This window comes from Dermochelys coriacea, chromosome 6 (genome assembly GCF_009764565.3).
Source record: "Dermochelys coriacea isolate rDerCor1 chromosome 6, rDerCor1.pri.v4, whole genome shotgun sequence".
NCBI classification, from domain to species: Eukaryota; Metazoa; Chordata; order Testudines; family Dermochelyidae; genus Dermochelys; species Dermochelys coriacea.
The window spans coordinates 66019783-66038091 of record NC_050073.1 but is presented as its reverse complement, the minus strand read 5'-3'; the positions used below and the strand labels follow the sequence as shown (position 1 = coordinate 66038091).

The following is an 18309-nucleotide window of genomic DNA, read 5'->3' as shown; positions in this document are numbered from 1 at the left end:
TTTGGTTTCTACCACTGGCTCACTGTTGACCTCAAATGGGTTAGTTAGAGGTGCACTCGAGTTAAAACGTATGTTAAAATAAGTGTTATCCATTTTCCTCTATATTAAACTTTGTTTACTTTTTGCATCTTTCTCAGCTTGGACAATGAACATATAGACTAGACAGCTTTACTTTTGTTTCTATCCCATTTCACATTCAGGTTCTCCTGCTCTAGAACAAGGCTGTAAATATTTGAGCTTCCACCACTTCAGAGAAATGTTTTCATCCAAACCAGACCTGTTTTCCAGTGAATGTTTTTAACTGCAGAAAAAACTTATTTTATTTTTTTAAATGAAAACTAAATTTGAGGATTCAACTACTTGACAAGAGTCCCTTTAAACTTATCACTTGGTCTGCCAATCAGTAAAACAATTATTCTACTAGCTGCCTGCCACACAAGGGTGTCATGTGGCTTAGTTAACACTTGTAAAGTTCTCGAACAATCTTGGATGAAAGGTGCTATAGAAGTTTGAACTATTATTAGGCACAAAAAGCAATGATGACAAGATGAAGGATAAACTATGAAGTCAAGGGCTCAGAAAGAAGGCTGGGATTCCAGCTGGAAGCCCTGAAATTGGGATCCACTGTTTTAAATCTAGAAGTCAATAAACTCTACATAGATTATTTCAGTCTTCAAATAATTAATAAGAAATAAGTCACCCTTGCCTCCTTTTGGCAAGACCTAATTTATGCATGAAGGGAACATTTAGGCTAGAATGATAAAGCCCTGAAATTATAATAGAGACAACAGAAGTATTAACAGACTCTTAACTAGGCAGAAACTTGGCACACCTGGAAAAGCTGGAGTACTCCTCAAGAGTGAGGTCATGCACAGATGAAGGTGAGACAAGTTAATGATGACATATTTGTGGAGTATTCCCCTTGGATAAAAAGTACTTTGCACATGTAAATTATCATCCAGCTAATGATCTCAGAGTGCTTGACAATTATTAATAAATGAAGCCTCCAAACATCCCCGTGAGACAAGGCAGTATTGTTTATCCCCATTTGACACAGGAAGACTGAGGCTCTGAGACTTGTCAAAGATCACATCACGTGTCTGTGGCAGAGCCAAGGACACAATGGCAGATGCCCAATCCAGAGCTCTACACACAAGACCATCCTTCCCTCGTAGGTCTGGAGCCACCCTCTGAAGCCTGATAACATGAGTGACACACTGAGGATGTTCAAAATGAGAAATCACAACACAGACAGATGCCTTTATAGTGCAATTGTTGGCAGAGTTTCTGGCCTTGCATATGCAAAGACATACCACAAGTCAAGAAAGCAACATTCCTTCTTTATGGCTCCAGCAGAGAACACTTTGACAGCTGCATTTTGCTCTGGGCACCTAGTTACCAGAAACATGCAGACAATTCAAAAAGGAGTCAGAGAAAAAATCATTAAGAGGCTGGAAGGATTGGTTTATGGCACTGTTTCCAATGCAGGGGGCAGGGCCCACCCAGGAGAGCATAATTAGACCAAGGGATGATGGAGTACAGGAAAAGAACAGGTTTCAGAGTAGCAGCCATGTTAGTCTGTATTCGCAAAAAGAAAAGGAGTACTTGTGGCACCTTAGAGACTAACGAATTTATTTGAGCATAAGCTTTCATGAGCTACAGCTCACTTCATCGGATGCAACACTGGCTGTAGCTTACAAAAGCGTATGCTCAAATAAATTTTTTAGTCTCTAAGGTGCCACAAGTACTCCTTTTCTTTTTAGGAAAGGAACAGTAGAACAGGGAAAACTACATGATCCTCCATTCACCTCACCTCCCCCACTGTGACTATGCTCCTGTGATTGGAGGAAGCTGCAGGGGACTGCTTGAAAGCTAGCTGCTTTCCTTGCCTACTTCAGTGGCAGTCCTACTGCAGTCCTCCAGGGGAGCAGCTCCTGGTCAAAAGGCTGCAGATTCAGGCAGCAGGGCTCACCCATGCTCTTTCTGCAGGGCTAAGTCCAGCCAGGAAGGCATGTGGGTCTTTGCCTCAGAGAGCTATCAATGATATCTGCACCTCAAAAAAAAAACAAACCTGTAGTCTTCTGGTGAAAGAGGGACACAGGCAGGAAAGAATAAGAAACAAGACCAAGAAAACAGAGCAAAAGAGCCAAGGAGAGGGAACCAGAGAAAATGGACAGATGAATGGAGTGAGAGCGGCAACTGTGCTGGGATAAGGCATGAGGGGGAGAGCATCCAGCTGTCAGTCCACTGGCTGGAAGGGAGGCACCACAATAAAGGGCTGGAAACCATGGATGTAAGAGGTCAGATTAAAAGAACTAAATACATATAGCTTGAAAATGGGGCTGTGAACTAATATAGTGTACATGAACACCAAAAAAGGGAGAGAAGTTCAGCAGCCCTGAGATGAATTTAGGGCAAGGCAGAGTTAGTCTGAACAGCAGGAACAAATTCTGAACTGTGAGCTCTATTAGAGTAATTGGGCCAAGGAAAAGGAGTGATGGAAGCCCTACTGCTTACAGTGAGACTGAACAAAGCATGAAAATAGTGTTCTGGGGAGAATAACAGGACACTGACCACCATATAGCTTGATCCAAATGATTTAATAGGTCCCTTCCTTCCGATTCCCACACCCAAATCGGTATTACAACCAGCACCGCTCTCTCACCTCGTCTTCAGGGGACACCAGCAGTGCATGGAGAGCCCGGACAGATGCCGCAATGACATTATCCACCGTATCATCCAAGGAGAAGCGCAACAAGAAGAGGAATCCAGCATCGAGCAGCAGGCGCAGGACACTACCCTTCAGGGAGGAGGCAAACTCCCCAGCCTTGGCCTGAAAGAAATGCCACCCACATCCTCAGCATCAACAGGGTCACCCCATTAAAGCCAGGTGTGTATTAACATGCACCACACTTGCTGTTGCCTATGTTAAATGTAAAGCAGCTAAGAAAGCTGTGTTTGGTCAGTGACAATGAAGGAGCACCCTGTCCAGTGGGAGCTGCATGGCAAGACTGGAACATTACATAGTGGCTACACATTTTTACACTATTTAATCCAAAGCTGATTAACTCCAGAATGACCCCAGCAGTTACCCACGAGGAGACTTTAGAACCAACTAAAAAGGGAATCCAACGGGCATCCTGGACTCCAATGGACATGCACGACGCAGAAAAATTCAGTAGGGCCATATTCAGTTCAGATACCCACAATGCTGTGCACTTTGGGAATCTTTCCAACTAACAACCTGCCATGGCTTCTTTTGAACCTCCCCCTCTCTCCACAGGACCGTCACCAACATGCCCCGACGGGATAAACATACATGAGCAATTACACTGCAAACACATGGGGATCCATGAGGAAGGCCTTGCACATTATGAATACCAGACTGCTTGCAGCTTCATGACCCACAGTCCCCCAAGAATACTCCTTTTGTACCTCCACTAGAAGGGAACGGTCCCACGTTCCTCATGCCATTCTGCCATTTGCTGAGATTTCACACTTAGTCTGAGGGATCACAACTCCTTTCCTATTTAAGCATGACAAACTATCCCTATGACTGAACTAAGGCTCTCCCACTGTGGTCTAGTCCCTCTGCACTAACCCTACCAATGTGTGGGGCAGGGAGAGTGAAAAGCAAGTACAGCAGGAATAGAAAGACACTTCATCCCTTGGTTTCTATTCTTTTCCTTTTGTTTTCTGTATGTGAATGGCTCCCCTTCCCTCACCTCAGAGATCAGACTTTTTAATTCTGGACCAAACTCCTGCTCCTCACCCCAGCCCACAAAGTTCTTCACATTAAGTCCTCTCTGCATCATTCATTGCTGACATCCCCTGCAGTACTTTCCCTGTGAGCCAGGTAGGAAGTTGTGCTCCTTTCCACTGAGGCAGACAATTCATTCTGCCACTGATGCTGGTGCATTGCTTTAGGAGCAGGATGGTTTATTCTCACCTGCTATAAGAACAAGCATGTCATAGAGCTGGCTCAGCCAACGGAAGAGGAAGTGTAATAAAATAGCTTATGTCAGATATAAGGCTGTCGATTAATCACTGTTAACTCGCGATTAACTCAAAAAAATTAATCGTGATTAATCACAGTTTTAATTGCACTGTTAAACAATAGAATACCAATTGAAATGTATTAAATATTTTGGATGTTTTTCTACATTTTCATATATATTGTATTCTGTGTTGTAACTGAAATCATAGTGTATATTATTTTTATTACAAATACTTGAACTGTAAAAATAACAAAAGATAGTATTTTTCAATTCACCTCATACAAGTACTGAAGTGCAATCTCTTTGTCGTGAAAGTGCATCTTACAAATGTAGATTTTTTTGTTACATAACTGCACTCAAAAACAAAACAATGTAAAACATCAGAGCCTACAAGTCCACTCAGTCCTACTTCTTGTTCAGCCAATAGCTAAGATAAACAAGTTTGTTTGCATTTACAAGAGATAATGCTGCCCTCTTCTTATTTACAGTGTCACCAGAAAGTGAGAACAGGCATTTGCATGGCATTTTTGTAGCCAGCATTGCAAGGTATTTACATGCCCGATATGCTAAACATTTGTATGCTCCTTTATGCTTCAGCCACCATTCCAGAGGACATGCTTCCATGCTGATGATGCTTGTTAAAAAAATAATGTGTCAATTAAATTTGTGACTGAACTCCTTGGGGGAGAATTGTCTGTCCCCTGCACTGTTTTACCCGCATTCTGCCATATATTTCATGTTATAACAGTCTCTATGACCCAGCACATGTTGTTCATTTTAAGAACACTTTCACTGCAGATTTCACAAAATGCAAAGAAGGTACCAATGTGAGATTTCTAAGGATAGCTACAGCACTCAACCCAAGATTTAAGAATCTGAAGTACCTTCCAAAATCTGAGAGGGATGAGGTGTGGAGCATGCTTTCAGAAGTCTTAAAAGAGCAACACTCCGATGCAGAAACTATAGAACCCAAACCACCAAAAAAGAAAATCAACTTTGTGCTGGTGGCATCTGACTCAGATAACGAAAATGAGCCTGCGACGGTCCGCACTGCTCTGGTGGTTAACAAGCAGAACCCGTCATCAGCATGGACGCATGTACCCTGGAATGGTGGTTGAAGCATAAAGGGACATATGAATCTTTAGTGCGTCTGGCACATAAATATCTTGCGATTCCGGCTACAACAGTGCCATGAGAACGCATGTTCTCACTGTCAAGTGACACTGTAAACAAGAACTGGGCAGTATTATCTCCTGAAAATGTAAACAAACTTGTTTGTCTGAGCGATTGGCTGAACAAGAAGTAGGACTGAGTGGACTTGCAGGCTCTAAAATTTTTTGTTTTACTTTTGAGTGCAGTTTTTTTTGTACATAATTCTACATTTTTAAGTTCATCTTTCATGATAAAGAGATTGCACTAGAGTATTTGTGAACTGAAAAATACTATTTTTTTTTTACAGTGCAAATACTTGTAATCAAAAATAAAGTGAGCACTGTGCACTTATTCTGTGTTGTAATTGAAATCAATATATTTGAAAATGTCCAAAACACCCAAAAATATTTAAATAAATGGTCTTCTCTTATTGTTTAATCGGGTGATTAATCACATTTAATTTTTTTAATCGCTTGACAACCCTAGTCAGATGAAAGCATGGAGCCACAAAATATGCAATCTCTGACACTGCAGAACAGCAATTTTGAACATCTTCTTCTAGCTCAGGGGTCTCAAACTCAAATGACGAGGGCCACATGAGGACTAGTGCATTGGCCCAAGGGCCACACTGTTGCCCCACCCCACCCCCCAACCGCTGCCCCAGCCCCACCCCCACCCCACCCCTTCCGTGAGGCTGCCCCTGACCCGCCTCTTCCCACCCCTTCCCTCAAATCTGGACAACATGGCCTAGCACCTGTAATGCCAAGGTGGCAGGGACAGGTGATACAGGAGTTGGCTCTGCCAGCTTCACACCTGTGACGGGTTCTCCTTCATAGGGGGAATTTTCTGCTGGTGACTTCTGGCTGGAATCCATCCACTTTGTGCTGCCTGAGCAGTGCAAAGCGAACTTATCGCATTAGAGAATCTGGGCCCCAATATTGCCAGCAGTGTAAACTAGGAGGAAGAACTTCCATACAAAGTCACTCACCTTCTGGACAACATGGCCTAGCACCTGTAATGCCAATGTCCGCTGCTGAATGATCTGACTGCGGCACAAATGGAAGAGCTCTTGGAGGGAGTAACCAGCCCTCTACACAGAGGGGGAGGGTAAAGGAAAAAAAAAATAGATAGATAAAACAGGATCCTTTGAGTAGTTACAAAATATAGCACAAGGGATAAAGTGCATTGCAAAAGAGTTGTGGGTGCTGCTTTAAGCAAATGACTAAAGAGATTCTATTCTACTTCATTGAGAGACTGGCTAAAGGGAGGCTTCACCTTGATAGGTAAGCCAATTGTGTGGGGGGTATTCTTTTGCAAGTAGATACATTTTAAAATGTGATTAAGGGGCGGAAGTAGTGACTCAGTATGTTCTGATTTCTCTCTTGGGTCCTACTTCAACACAGGATCATTGACGCAGTTTTAAGGGGCACATCAGTAGGATATGCAGACACGAAGAATCTGAGAATTAAACATGGAAATCAGAATACAGTGTACTCTCTTTCCATTTCCACTTTATTCTGGTATCTCCCTTACTTCTGCTTCTTCTCCATGATGGTGAAGGCCCAGATGAGTAGGTAAATCTGCATCTGGGGGAATCAATTCTCCTTTCAAACTAAATCGTGCTTGCATTCCCTATTTAAAAAAAAAAAGTTATTTTACTGCCCTTCATTCCACTCCATCCAGCTTTTATATCTTACTTCCTCAATACAGTTTCAAGCTCTCAGCTCACAAAGTCTCAAGTTCTCTAGAACTTATCTCCACTGCCCTGGTTTCTTAACTTCCAGAGCTATTTCCCCACATATTCCAGTTGCCAAACTTCAAGTTCCCTGATCTCTCAGACACTAGATGCTAAATTCCCATCTCAATCCCTGGTCCCCTCTAATTCCACATCAACCCTGCATAGTATTATGGAAAAGGCTAGTACTGGATGAACATGGTAACTGGATTCTCATCGCACTCTAAGAGAGGACAGGGACAGATCTGGAGAGATGCCATTGTTGGCATCATTTATAGTTTGAAGAAGAGAAGGCTCATTTTCCAGCAACATCAGTCTCTGAAGACTTCACCAACATGAACCACACATCCCACCAACAAACAAAAAGAGAGAAAATCAGTTTCTACTTTCCGAACCTTTTTGGTTCTCTTCTGCCGTGGGTGGGGCAGATCCTTTATCCACTCTAGCTTCTCAAACTCCACATTGTTCATGTGGATCCATTCCTTCTGGGGCTTGATGGGAAGGTCAACTTCTTTGAGGAAGGAGAGAAAGCATCAGAGACATTATCTTTCCAGGGCATAGAGAGAGATAGCCAAATATTTGGCTTTGAGAGTATTTCATGTGCAGTTTTCATGTAAAGTAACAAGAAAACTATCTTCAAATTGACTCATAGCTGGTGCATAAACATCAAAGATTTACTGCTTTTTTAATCTTTCATAAGCTCTAGAAGAGGAAGTAAACAACTCTGTAATGAAATTCACAGACGATACTAATTTGGAAGGAGCTGAACACCAGACAGGATACAAACAAAGAGATTAGGGACAGAAAAAAAAATTAGATTCAAGTTTGAGAACTGCAAACTAAAAACATCTGGGGGAAAATAATCTGAAATAAACACACAGAAAGCTAGGAAGCAGTAATGCTGAAAGAAACAGATGAGAATGGACAGTAAATTATTAGCCTGCAGTGAATTATGGTAATAAAAAGGTCAGTGCAATATGGAGCTGCCTAGAGACATCATGTCACAGGACAGAAAGGTAATAGTCCCTCACTGCACAGATCTGATGCATCCACACCTGCAATGTTGTATTCAGTTCTGGCTACATAGTCAGAAGCTGAAGCGATTGACTTCTGAGAAAAGATTAAAAGAGCTTGTGATGGCGTGCAAATCCCCCACAGGCCCTGAGTGGGTCAATGTGAGCTGAGAGGCCAGTTATGTTACTGATCATGAAGCCCAGCTGGGCAAGAGCAGGCTGGTTAGTATAAACAGCAGAAATCTGTAGCAGAAGGGGGCTGCAGGGAGAGAGTCGGGGTGGAGTGGGGATCCTGGGATCCTAGCCTGATTAGAGAAGGCTGATAAGCTGCTGGGGAGGCATAAAGCAGCCACTGGGGTGGGGCAGGCCCTTGTGCTGCACCCTGAAAGAAGGGCAGGATTTGGACTCCCAGGAAGAGAGAGCTCTGGGAGATGTTCTGTGGAGGAACAGAGTAATGGGAACTTAAGGGGCGTAAGGGAAAGGCTGAGAGAGGCAGGGTAAAAAGGAGCCCAGGGAAACAGCAGCAAAGAGTGGAAGTGCACAGACCTTGGCTGCTGGTTACAGGGTCCCTGGGCTGGAACCTGGTGTAGTGGGAGGGCCTGGGAAGGTGGCAGGAGCCTGGAGCTGGGGCCCAAAAGACCTTCTGGTGAAGGCACTGACTAAGGGGTGGACAAAATCATGACCTGGCCAGAGGACTGAGTTATAGGAAGAGAGGCCACCGGAGTGACCATCAGTAGAGGGCACCATGTGGGGAAACCACTGTAATGCCACATCTGGCCACGAAGAGGTAATCCTGAGGAACGCGAACACCCTTCACAGAGCTAAATAAATATAGAGAGAGAGCTTGGCTGAGCCACGACTCAGCAGAGAAGCACGACAACAGCTGACAAGTATTTGAAAGATGTAAACACCATGGAGGAAGATCCATTATTTAGCATAATAAACAGAGCTTTAAACTAGAAGAAATTGAGAGAGAGGAAATTCAGGCTCAACATCATGGAAAACTTTTTGTCAGAGATGAATTAAGCTGTAAGTTGATCTCCAAAGAGAAGGGGTGCTTGGGACATGTACCTGGAGCCAACTAAACACTAGCAAAGATACAGTAAAATTTGTCCTATACTGGCTTGAGGATGGATTAGTTACCAGTCTTTTCCATCTCCAGTTTCTACCTGGAAAACCACACAAACATTAGCTCAAGGTAGCCTGGACCAGGACTGGTGTCTGTGATCAGAGAGCATTGAAGAGTAGCAGCCTTGTTTCTGATCGAACAAAACTAGAGCAGGACATGGAGATGTTTAAATTACTGCTGTAATCCTCTGCACTGAAGCACCCTTGCAAGGAACAATGGATACACAGAAATCCTTCTTCCTGATCAGTCCTTTTCCTGCAGATAACTGGCCCGGCCTGAAGCCTAACCTTTTCCTGGCTCATGTTTCCAGTTAGCACTTTAATCTTCATAAAGGGCCCTCATAATTTCTGAGACATAGCCACAGACTCATGATTAGTGTAGTATTGAATCAGGCAAGGAACCAAGCGCAGAGTTATCTACCCCAGCCAGAAAACTGTTCCACAGAACTTCAGCCAAAGGCCCAGTGCACATTTTAATTAAAGAAAAAAAGCATCTGAAATGAAAGAAGGTGATATGTTTGTGGGTGGTGGGTGTGAAACAAAAGGAAGTAAAATCACCAGAAAACTGAAATCTATTGACATTTCTAATTCAACAAGTTGTTTTTCCCCTCTCCATTAATCACTAAATGAAGAGGATAATTTAATCATGCCATGAACAGAATTATTAATGTTACTAGTGGCCCTTGCATTACAATCTTGTCAAAAGGAAAAGACAGATACATATTCCAAGGCATCAGCAGATTGTTCAATTACTGAGAAAACCCTTTACAGAAACACAAGCTGGTAGCCTAAATACAACATATGTACCAAACTTTACAGGGCTTCCATTGCTTTAAGGGTTACAAACCCAACCCTCTCCCTCTCCACCCTCCTTCCCAGAGCCTGTAGGCACTTCTTTCCTCTGATGAGAGTACAGCCTATGGGCAAAGGACTTGGGACAAATTTACCAGAAATTGAAGCCTTTTATTCCCATTAAGAAGGAATTAAACGAATGCCTCCTCGAGTGCTGTTGAACCGAGCTGCTCTTTCTCCTGTGGGATTCAGGGTTACCATTTCTGCCAGTTTACTCATGATGAATATGCTCCTTGACATCAGCAGTGGCAGCTTCCCAATGTTAAGTGCTAATGTAAAATTAATATTACATCTCCTGCTGGGCATGGTGCACTGCATGCATAATCTCATGCAGTTGGAAATGCCTCACTGATTTTTAGAATTGCTTCTTTCTGTAAATTGCTTTCCTGCTCCACTCCTCCTTGAAATATGAAGTCTCCCATAGAAAATCCCCTTTTCCCATTCCAACATTGGCTTCCAGGGGGAGCAAAGCACCCTCCCCAACCAACACACTCTTCCCAAGAGCTCCAGTGCAATCCTGTCCACCCTTTAAAGACAGACTTCTCCTGAGCAACTAATTTGTGCTGGTGCCTGGTGTGGAGTGGGGCAAGCGAGTGTCACTTACTAAGATGAAGCTTGTGTACTCCATTGTTCTGGAATTGAAGAGCTAAAAATAACCTTTATATTAAGGCTGATGGAGATAAAGAATCAGAGAGGGAGAAAACTGTTGTGGAGAAACAGCAGAAGGATTGTGGGGCGAGGTGTTTTCTTCAATAGATGCTAAAACAACTTTCCTTCCCCTCCACACACACAAGCGTCTCTCTCACCAAGGAAATGGTAAACACCTTCGTTATCTCCCCAAAACACACTGCTGAAATCCAGGAGTAATTCAAAGATCTCATTAGGCAGCCTGCACGCTGAACTGTGACCCAGAGAACACAGCAGAAGAGAGGATCAAGAAATGGAGACAGCAAAGGAACAATGTGAAACTGGGGAGAGGTACACCAGCAAGGGAGAGATGTAAACAACAAAGACACAGTGTTGGGGAAGAAATGGGCAACAAGATGGGGAAAAAGAAAAGGCACAAACAAAACAATAGGGAGGAAAGCAGGACTGGGAACAGAAACTTAAGGGAGAAGTGCTCCTGTTCGCTAAGCAAATTCAATGCTGACGTAAGACTCCTGGAGACAGAGATCTTCTTGTCAAGAGGACAGGGACAGCAGCAGGTGCAGTAGCAGTGCTGGTTTCCCACAGTGCCCTCTCATGGTGCCCCAATAAGGACATACAGCGAGAGTGTGTTTCTGTCTCCATGTGCATTCTCTCTTTGGCCTCTCTGCTGAGACTATAAATAAGGGGACAATTAGCACCAGTTGCATTAGTACTTTGGTGAGGACCACTAGCAGTTCACCTGAGACCCATCAGTTCATTTAACTTTTAAAAAAGGGAAATAGGAATAGGCATTAAAGTATGCAGAGGACACACAGATTGGTGGTCTCAGCAAATCCAGTAACCATGCGTCTGATCTGCACTGTGGCTCTGCTGGGAATAGGATTCTGACTAGACTGAAGCCAGGTTCAGTGGGCACTTATTCTGAGCTAGCAGCACTGTAGCTCCCAGTATCTCACCTTCCTCCCAGCCTGGAAGGCCACAGCCCCTTTTATGCACAGTGGATAGAAATTAGCCTCCTTTTGGGAGAGCGGAAAGGGTGGAGACTTACTCCTGCCCCCGGTTCCCCTGTTTCCCTTCTATGGGGTTTGAAAAGAGAAAAGGACACGCCCCCTCTCTGCCCCCCTGGCCCGTTCTGAGAGAGGAAGAAAAACTGAGCCTTGACTGGTGCCCCTCATCTTCATGGACAGGAGAATAAGTAGACCACCTTGGGGATAGAGCAGGGGGAAAGAGATGTTTGCTAGTAGGGGTTTGGGGAGAATAAGACCCCAGGGAGCACTATAGGGCACCCCGAAGCACTACTCAGAGGGAACAATGCTTGATTATTTGACAACAAAATATCTGCTGAGCCAGGGTAGGAGACACCTGACTGGGAACTCAAGAGACTGAGGGGATTGTTTCTGACCCCGGAGCCAAGATATTCATTGACAAGAAACTGGCATTTCCCTACCCACTCCCATACACACTTTGCCTCCTCTCTGTCTGAACTTCAAAGACCAGTCCTGGTAAAGCAAAATACAGGAAACACAATGGAAAACTTAGTAGGATTATCTTTGAACACTTCACTCTATAAATGACAATTCTACAGCACGATTGCTCCCTTGCTGCTTTGTACAACTCTGTCACTCAAAGAATGGTGGAGCAACCCAACCACCCCAGTGTGAGCACCAAGCAGGCATCCACTGGAAATCCACTCAGTTGGTTCTCAGATTCAAACCACACAGTAAGATCATGGGAAGTAAGAAAAGAAAAGACCAAGTAGGTCACCCAACCTGACCAAGACCATTTACTGCAGAATTCCCACTAACATCTTGTCTTATTAGTAGGGCCAGCACCTTCCACGAGAGCTGAACTCTTGAAGGCAGAAGCTGAGCCCCAAGGGCTGTAAATACCCATAGGTGTGCAGATTCATTGCGACTGAACAGTGGTTGTTGACATCCCTGGGCCGTGCTGCAAATGAATCAGCAGCAAAGGGCATCAGTCATTCCCAAATAAAGCAGCTATTTGTGAAGTTGCAGTGCCATTTAAAGAAAGCTATTCCAGCAGCAGCTGCCTCTCTGTTTCTTTTTGCCACACACTGTCCTGTCCTTTCCTTTCCTTTCCCTGCTCAGAAGATCAATGAGGCTCACCCTATAAAACGCATTTCCTCCCAATTCATCTCTGAATGAGTTATAGAGATTAATGGGTTCTTTCCATTTACAGGCTGCATTGTATTAAAAAAAAAAACACCCTTACAATGCACAGAGCTCAAATTAAAATTAAGTGTTGTTGTTCCACTTTGACTCAAAATTTGATTTATTCAAAAACTTCTGACCAAAGGTTCGGCAGAATTCAGCATTGGAATGATTTAGAAAACAGACAATCTTGCCACAGAATTAGGTCTAGCATGCCACCAAGCACAAGTTTTGTCACCTGTGATTTCCATTCTTGTATCTTTTTCAGTCCGCACAGACTCCTCCATGCCTGACCCCCCTACAGAGAAATCCTTCACAGTCTCCTTTGCACCCTGCTGGGATTCAGTCCCAGGTTCTGGAGGTCCAAGCTTCTCCCATCTCTCCTGGCCTTCATCAACACCACGTCGTGACTTTAAGAAAGCAACTAAGCTGGGATCTGAAAGCAATGACAGACAAATAGAATAGTGAAATTGAGTCATCAAAATGCATCTTGGTCCAGCTCCTACTATTTATGCTTTAGTCTTTTTTTACTCCAGTCCCAAATGCTCTTGGAGATCCTCTCTAAGGCACTTACTGCTTTAGGACCTCTTGATCCTGTAAGGTGGGGACAACTGGTTGTTAAAATGACAGGAAGGACCAATCTGATAAACGTCTTTCAAGGCAGGGAAAAGACCCAAAATTCTATTAATTCTCCCAGTTCACAAATATAAACAAAGTAATTTCTCCCTGTATTACAAAAAAAAAAAAAAAAAAGGCACATACAGGTCACGCTATTCATTATGGAGAAAACTCTGCTCTCAGATCCATCTGGTAATCTCAGTTCTGACATTCTGCTCTCCCTATATATGGACTTCTCATTGACATCAATCTGAGTTCCACATGAATAGGAAACACAGAACATAGTAAAAATTATTCACATTCACACAACAAAGTTTCAGTTCAAGTTCTGGGTACAAGTTGAGGGGAGTTCTCTTTATCTGAACTGGATCATCATCCCTAGTATCAGACATGGACTTCATATCCAGAGAATCATAGGAATGAAAGGGGCCTCGAGAAGTCATCTAGTCCAGTCCCCTGTACTCATGGCAAGACTAAGTTTTGTCTAGACCATCCCTGACAGGTGTTTGTCTAACCTGCTCTTAAAAATCTCCAATGAACGGAGATTCCACAACATCCCTAGGCAATTTATTCCAGTGCTTAACTACCTTGACAACTGAGAATTTTTTCTTAATGTCCATCCTAAACCGCCCTGCTGCCATTTAAGCCCATTGCTTCTTGTCCTACCCTCAGCGGTTAAGGAGAACAATTTTTCTCCCTCCTCCTTGCAACAACCTTTTATGTACTTGAAAACTGTTATGTCCATTCTCAGTTTTCTCTTCTCCACACTAAACAAATCCAATTTTTTCAATCTTCCCTCATAGGTCATGTTTTCTAGACCTATAATCGTTTTTGCTCTTCTTCTCTGGACTTTCTCCAATTTGTTCACATCTTTCCTGAAATGTGGCACCCAGGACGGGACATAACACTCAGGTTGAAGCCTACTCAGTGCAGAGTAAAGCAGAATTACTTCTCATGTCTTGCTTACAACACCCCTGCTAATACATCCCAGAATGATGTTTGCCCCCCCATTTTTTTTGTTTTGTTTTTTGCAACAGTGTTACACTATTGACTCATATTTACCTTGTGATCCACTATAACTCCCAGATCCACTTCTGAAGTACTCCTTCCTAGGCAGCCATTTTCCATTTTGTACGTGTGCAACTGACTGTTCCTTCCTAAGTGGAGTATTTTCCATTTGTCCTTATTGAATTTCATCCTATTTACTTCAGACCATTTCTCAAGATCATTTTGAGTTTTAATCCTATCCTCCAAAGCACTTGCAACCCCTTCCAGCTTGGTATTGTCCACACACTTTATAAGTGTATGCTCTATGCCATTATCTAAATCATTGATGAGGATATTGAACAGAATCTGACCCAAGATTGATCCCTGTGGGGCCCCTCTTGATATGCCCTTCCAGCTTGATTGTGAACTACTGATAACTACTCTCTGGGAACAGTTTTCCAAACAGTTATGCAACGACCTTATAGTAGCTCCATCTAGGTTGTATTTCCCTAGTTTGTTTATGAGAAGGTCATGCAAGACAGTATTAAAAGCCTTATTAAAGTCAATATATACCACATATAAACACTGGCAGCTCTCTTCATGATTTGAGGGGAAAGGGTGCTTGGAAGGTGAAGGTGTTTGGAGGGGAGAGAATATTCTTGTGATTAAAACACATGTCAGAGTCAGGTGATCTGAGTTTTACCCCCAGCTCTGCCACTGACCTCATATAATCTTGTGCCAGACACATAACCTCTCTGTGTGAGAGATTCCACATCTGTCAAGTGGGGACAGTGAAAATTACATCCCTTGTAGCAGCATGGTGAGATTCAGTTCATTAAGTGTTTATCAAGTGCACAGAGATCCTCCAATAGACGGTAACAGAAGTGAAATGTTATTAGAGACAACAACAATCACACTGATTACTACTCAGAGAGAGGAGGCACAAGGTATTAGGAAATTCTCTGTAACCCTGTAGGGGGTTATACTGTTAGATTAACACTGGCTTGTGGAAATTTCACTCTGGTAAATGTACTCCGTGTTTTGAAATCAGTTTATAGAAAGGAACAGATGAAATCGAGACACAACAAGCTACCCTATGCCCCTGTTTGCCATAGCCTGTCCATGTCTCTCTCTCTCTCACATCCCACAATTCAAACTAAGCCTCCCTCAGCGAGGGATCCCACTGTATCAAACATTCTGCGTCAGGGCTGACAGTCTTAAAACACTCATTATTTCTATTAATGCAAGTAGAGTTGTGCTTTCCTGTACTTCACTGCACAGAAAAAGGAAAAAGAGGTTTTTTTAATCATTCTAGAGTTATATGTATAAATATTATTCCGGAGACACTGATTATGGCAATATAGAGACAGTGGTCAAAATCATGCTCTGCCTCAGCATAGTCTCTGTGGTGATAGAATCAATATAGTCCTGCTGCAAAGATCCCTACAATCTGAAGGGGCTATACAATGCGGCTGGGCATGAAGCTTTATGATCTCCTCCACAACAAGGACACAGATGCTAACCTAGCTACTGGGCTGCAATAGCCCTCGCAGTGTCCCTATGCAGCCTGAGACTGGAGGGGAGGATTCTTTTCCTCCACTCCTTTGTGTCTGCCCAGCATCGGGCCACATACTCAGTCAGGAGCCTGGGCTTAGGATTTGCCTTCAGGTGAGCCATTCTTCATAACAATTCACTATTTTGGGGGCATAAAATTCAACCCACAGATCTGACCAGTTTCATTCCCTGAAGCCAGAGGACTGAAAGTCTGGGTAATTTTACCCTGCTTGGCATAAACGTAGATACTACAGGTATTTTTATTCCCCAAAAAATGTGAAATGCTTTTTGAAATGTATTAAGTCTTCTGCCTCACTAATACTCTGTGGGAGCGAGTTCCACAGTGCAGAAAGAAAGGTTTCCTTTTATATTAGTCTTGTTAAAAGCGACAGAAATAAAGACTCATTTCATCTCAGGGGTTCGGACAGTGCAGCTCTCTGAATTAAGGGTGCCCCCAAGATTCTGGCTGCAACTGCTTTACTCCATCCCTTTGTGGCCTATCCAGTACACTCTACATCTTCTTCACCCTCCTCCAGCCTGGAATAAGTAGCAAGGTGTTCATGTGCAGGATACTGGTGTTCATACCCAGCTGAACCAGCAGCCTCCTCTGCTCCTGTAGGATCTCTGCCTGGGTCATGGAGTGCAACTTCTGTAGGTTCTCCTCATGGATAGCCAGAGCTTCCCGCTCACTCTCCAAGCTTCCAAGACCCTCTCCGGTTATGATATGAGGTCGCTGAGTGCTCACACCATCATCAGGTTTGCCTAGAAGATCTAGCCACAGAAATCATTAGTGAGTCAAATGTCTATAGCATTATTAATTCATCCAAATCTGAACAGATCAAAAACATGCCACTGCACAGAAATCAATTACTTTCCAGTTTTTTCAGATAAAAACAGTAGTTAACAATGGATTACTATCCAAGATAACAGAGAATATAACCTATTCCAGTTTTCGCAGCCACTGTTACCTGCCTTTTAGGTTCCTGCTCCAGGTTTAATGTCAGTCCTCTGCTAAGCCCTGGTACACCGCCACTGCCCCCATCCTGTCCATCTCCTGTTGCAATCTCCAACACTCATACTGCTCTCATGATTGTAAAAGATGGAGCACTACCCAAACCACACTGCAGATTACAGCACACATAAACAAAGAGCAAGTGAATGGCATTAACAGGTGAAAGTCTGCTAAACAGACATTTGCCTTGAAAGGTTGGGGACTGCTAATCTACTGATTTTCTTCTCCTTGATTGTCAGAGCTCTAAGTATGCAGAAGGATCATGCCCTGAGCAAACCCCAGCTCTCTCTTTATCTGCCAATCTAACACCCTTCTTAACAAAAGGGTTAAATGGAATGAGCCTAACAGTGCTATAAAATTCTCATTTTATCAGATAGTGACTTCGATCCTTCAACTGGTCCATGGTCTACCCCACAAGGACATGGTCTCAAGGATTCAATTCTTTTTGTCTGGAACAACAGCACATTCCATCTGCTCCATACAATACCAGAGCATCCCTAATACTGTAAACTGGAAATCCTGCAGGCATTGGACCGCTCTTCAAACAGTTTTAAGTAATATCTCTGTAATAGTACCAAACATGTTTTGTACTGTCTCCACAGCAGCTGAAAGCCTTGTGTATTGAGTATTTGAGGGGTAAGGGGGGAGAGATGGAGAGGAGTCAAGTGTGGGCGGAACGGCCTATCAGAAGAAACCCTAGGCTTCCCATCAATACAGCTGACCATCTGACATCTAATATTAGACACACCGAAGAACAACCCAATCTACATTAGTGGCAGCCATTTCAGTATGACAGTTGAGACAGACAGAGGCTTCATGACTCACCATCCTTAGTGCTGTGGAGTGGCTCCTCCTCTGCTGATCCAGGGGAACACATGGCACCTGGAAATGCTAATCTTCCATGGGTATGCCTAGTCTCAACAGCAGATGGAGCTGTCACGGCCTCTTCAGCTGCTCTCTTAGCAGCTATCTTCTGTGCAAAGATACTTTTTCTTCCAGATTCCACCTTCACCTGTAGGAAGATAAATTCCCAGATCAACACTACCTCTTCTCCAGACGTCCCCACCCTCCTATCACAGACAACCATCTATACGCTCTACAAAAGTGTTTCCAAAACAAGGAGTTTGGAACAGGACATTTATGAGGGAAATAAATACCAGTGTCTTCCCTCTCTCCTGCACATGCACAACAGTTTTCTACTGTATTGTTTGAAGGTAGAACAGAAGGAGAAAAATAATTGCCCTCATTGTTTGCTGGTTAGAAACAACTGGGTTTAATTATAGGTGATTTCTGGCAAATCAGAAAGCAGATACACCTCAATATCAATGAGCACAACAGCTCACAATCTCCATTTAATCTGAAATCCTGTTTATATGAGCGCTTTGCATTTTTGAGGATAAGTGGGGGTTGTACTGTACTCACCACATGCTTGGAACACACT

At 43.4% G+C, this 18309-nt stretch overlaps 1 protein-coding gene across 12 annotated transcripts in view; it reads right to left on the bottom strand.

Moving 5' to 3' along the window:
- The window catches only part of RPAP1 (RNA polymerase II associated protein 1), a 53256-nt gene that overhangs the window by 24153 nt on the left and 10794 nt on the right, over positions 1-18309 (bottom strand). For 4 of the 12 annotated variants that reach the window (XM_043515686.1, XM_043515688.1, XM_038404650.2 and 1 more), the window contains exons 5-11: positions 17694-17880; positions 16442-16627; positions 12936-13133; positions 7281-7396; positions 6684-6782; positions 6139-6240; positions 2666-2833 (exon numbers count right to left, since the gene is read on the bottom strand). In XM_043515686.1, coding sequence (XP_043371621.1) covers positions 2666-2833; positions 6139-6240; positions 6684-6782; positions 7281-7396; positions 12936-13133; positions 16442-16627; positions 17694-17880 — 1056 coding nt within the window. The remainder of the gene's footprint in view (positions 1-2665; positions 2834-6138; positions 6241-6683; positions 6783-7280; positions 7397-12935; positions 13134-16441; positions 16628-17693; positions 17881-18309) is intronic. The other 8 variants (XM_043515681.1, XM_043515685.1, XM_043515682.1 and 5 more) reach the window with 5 other exon arrangements.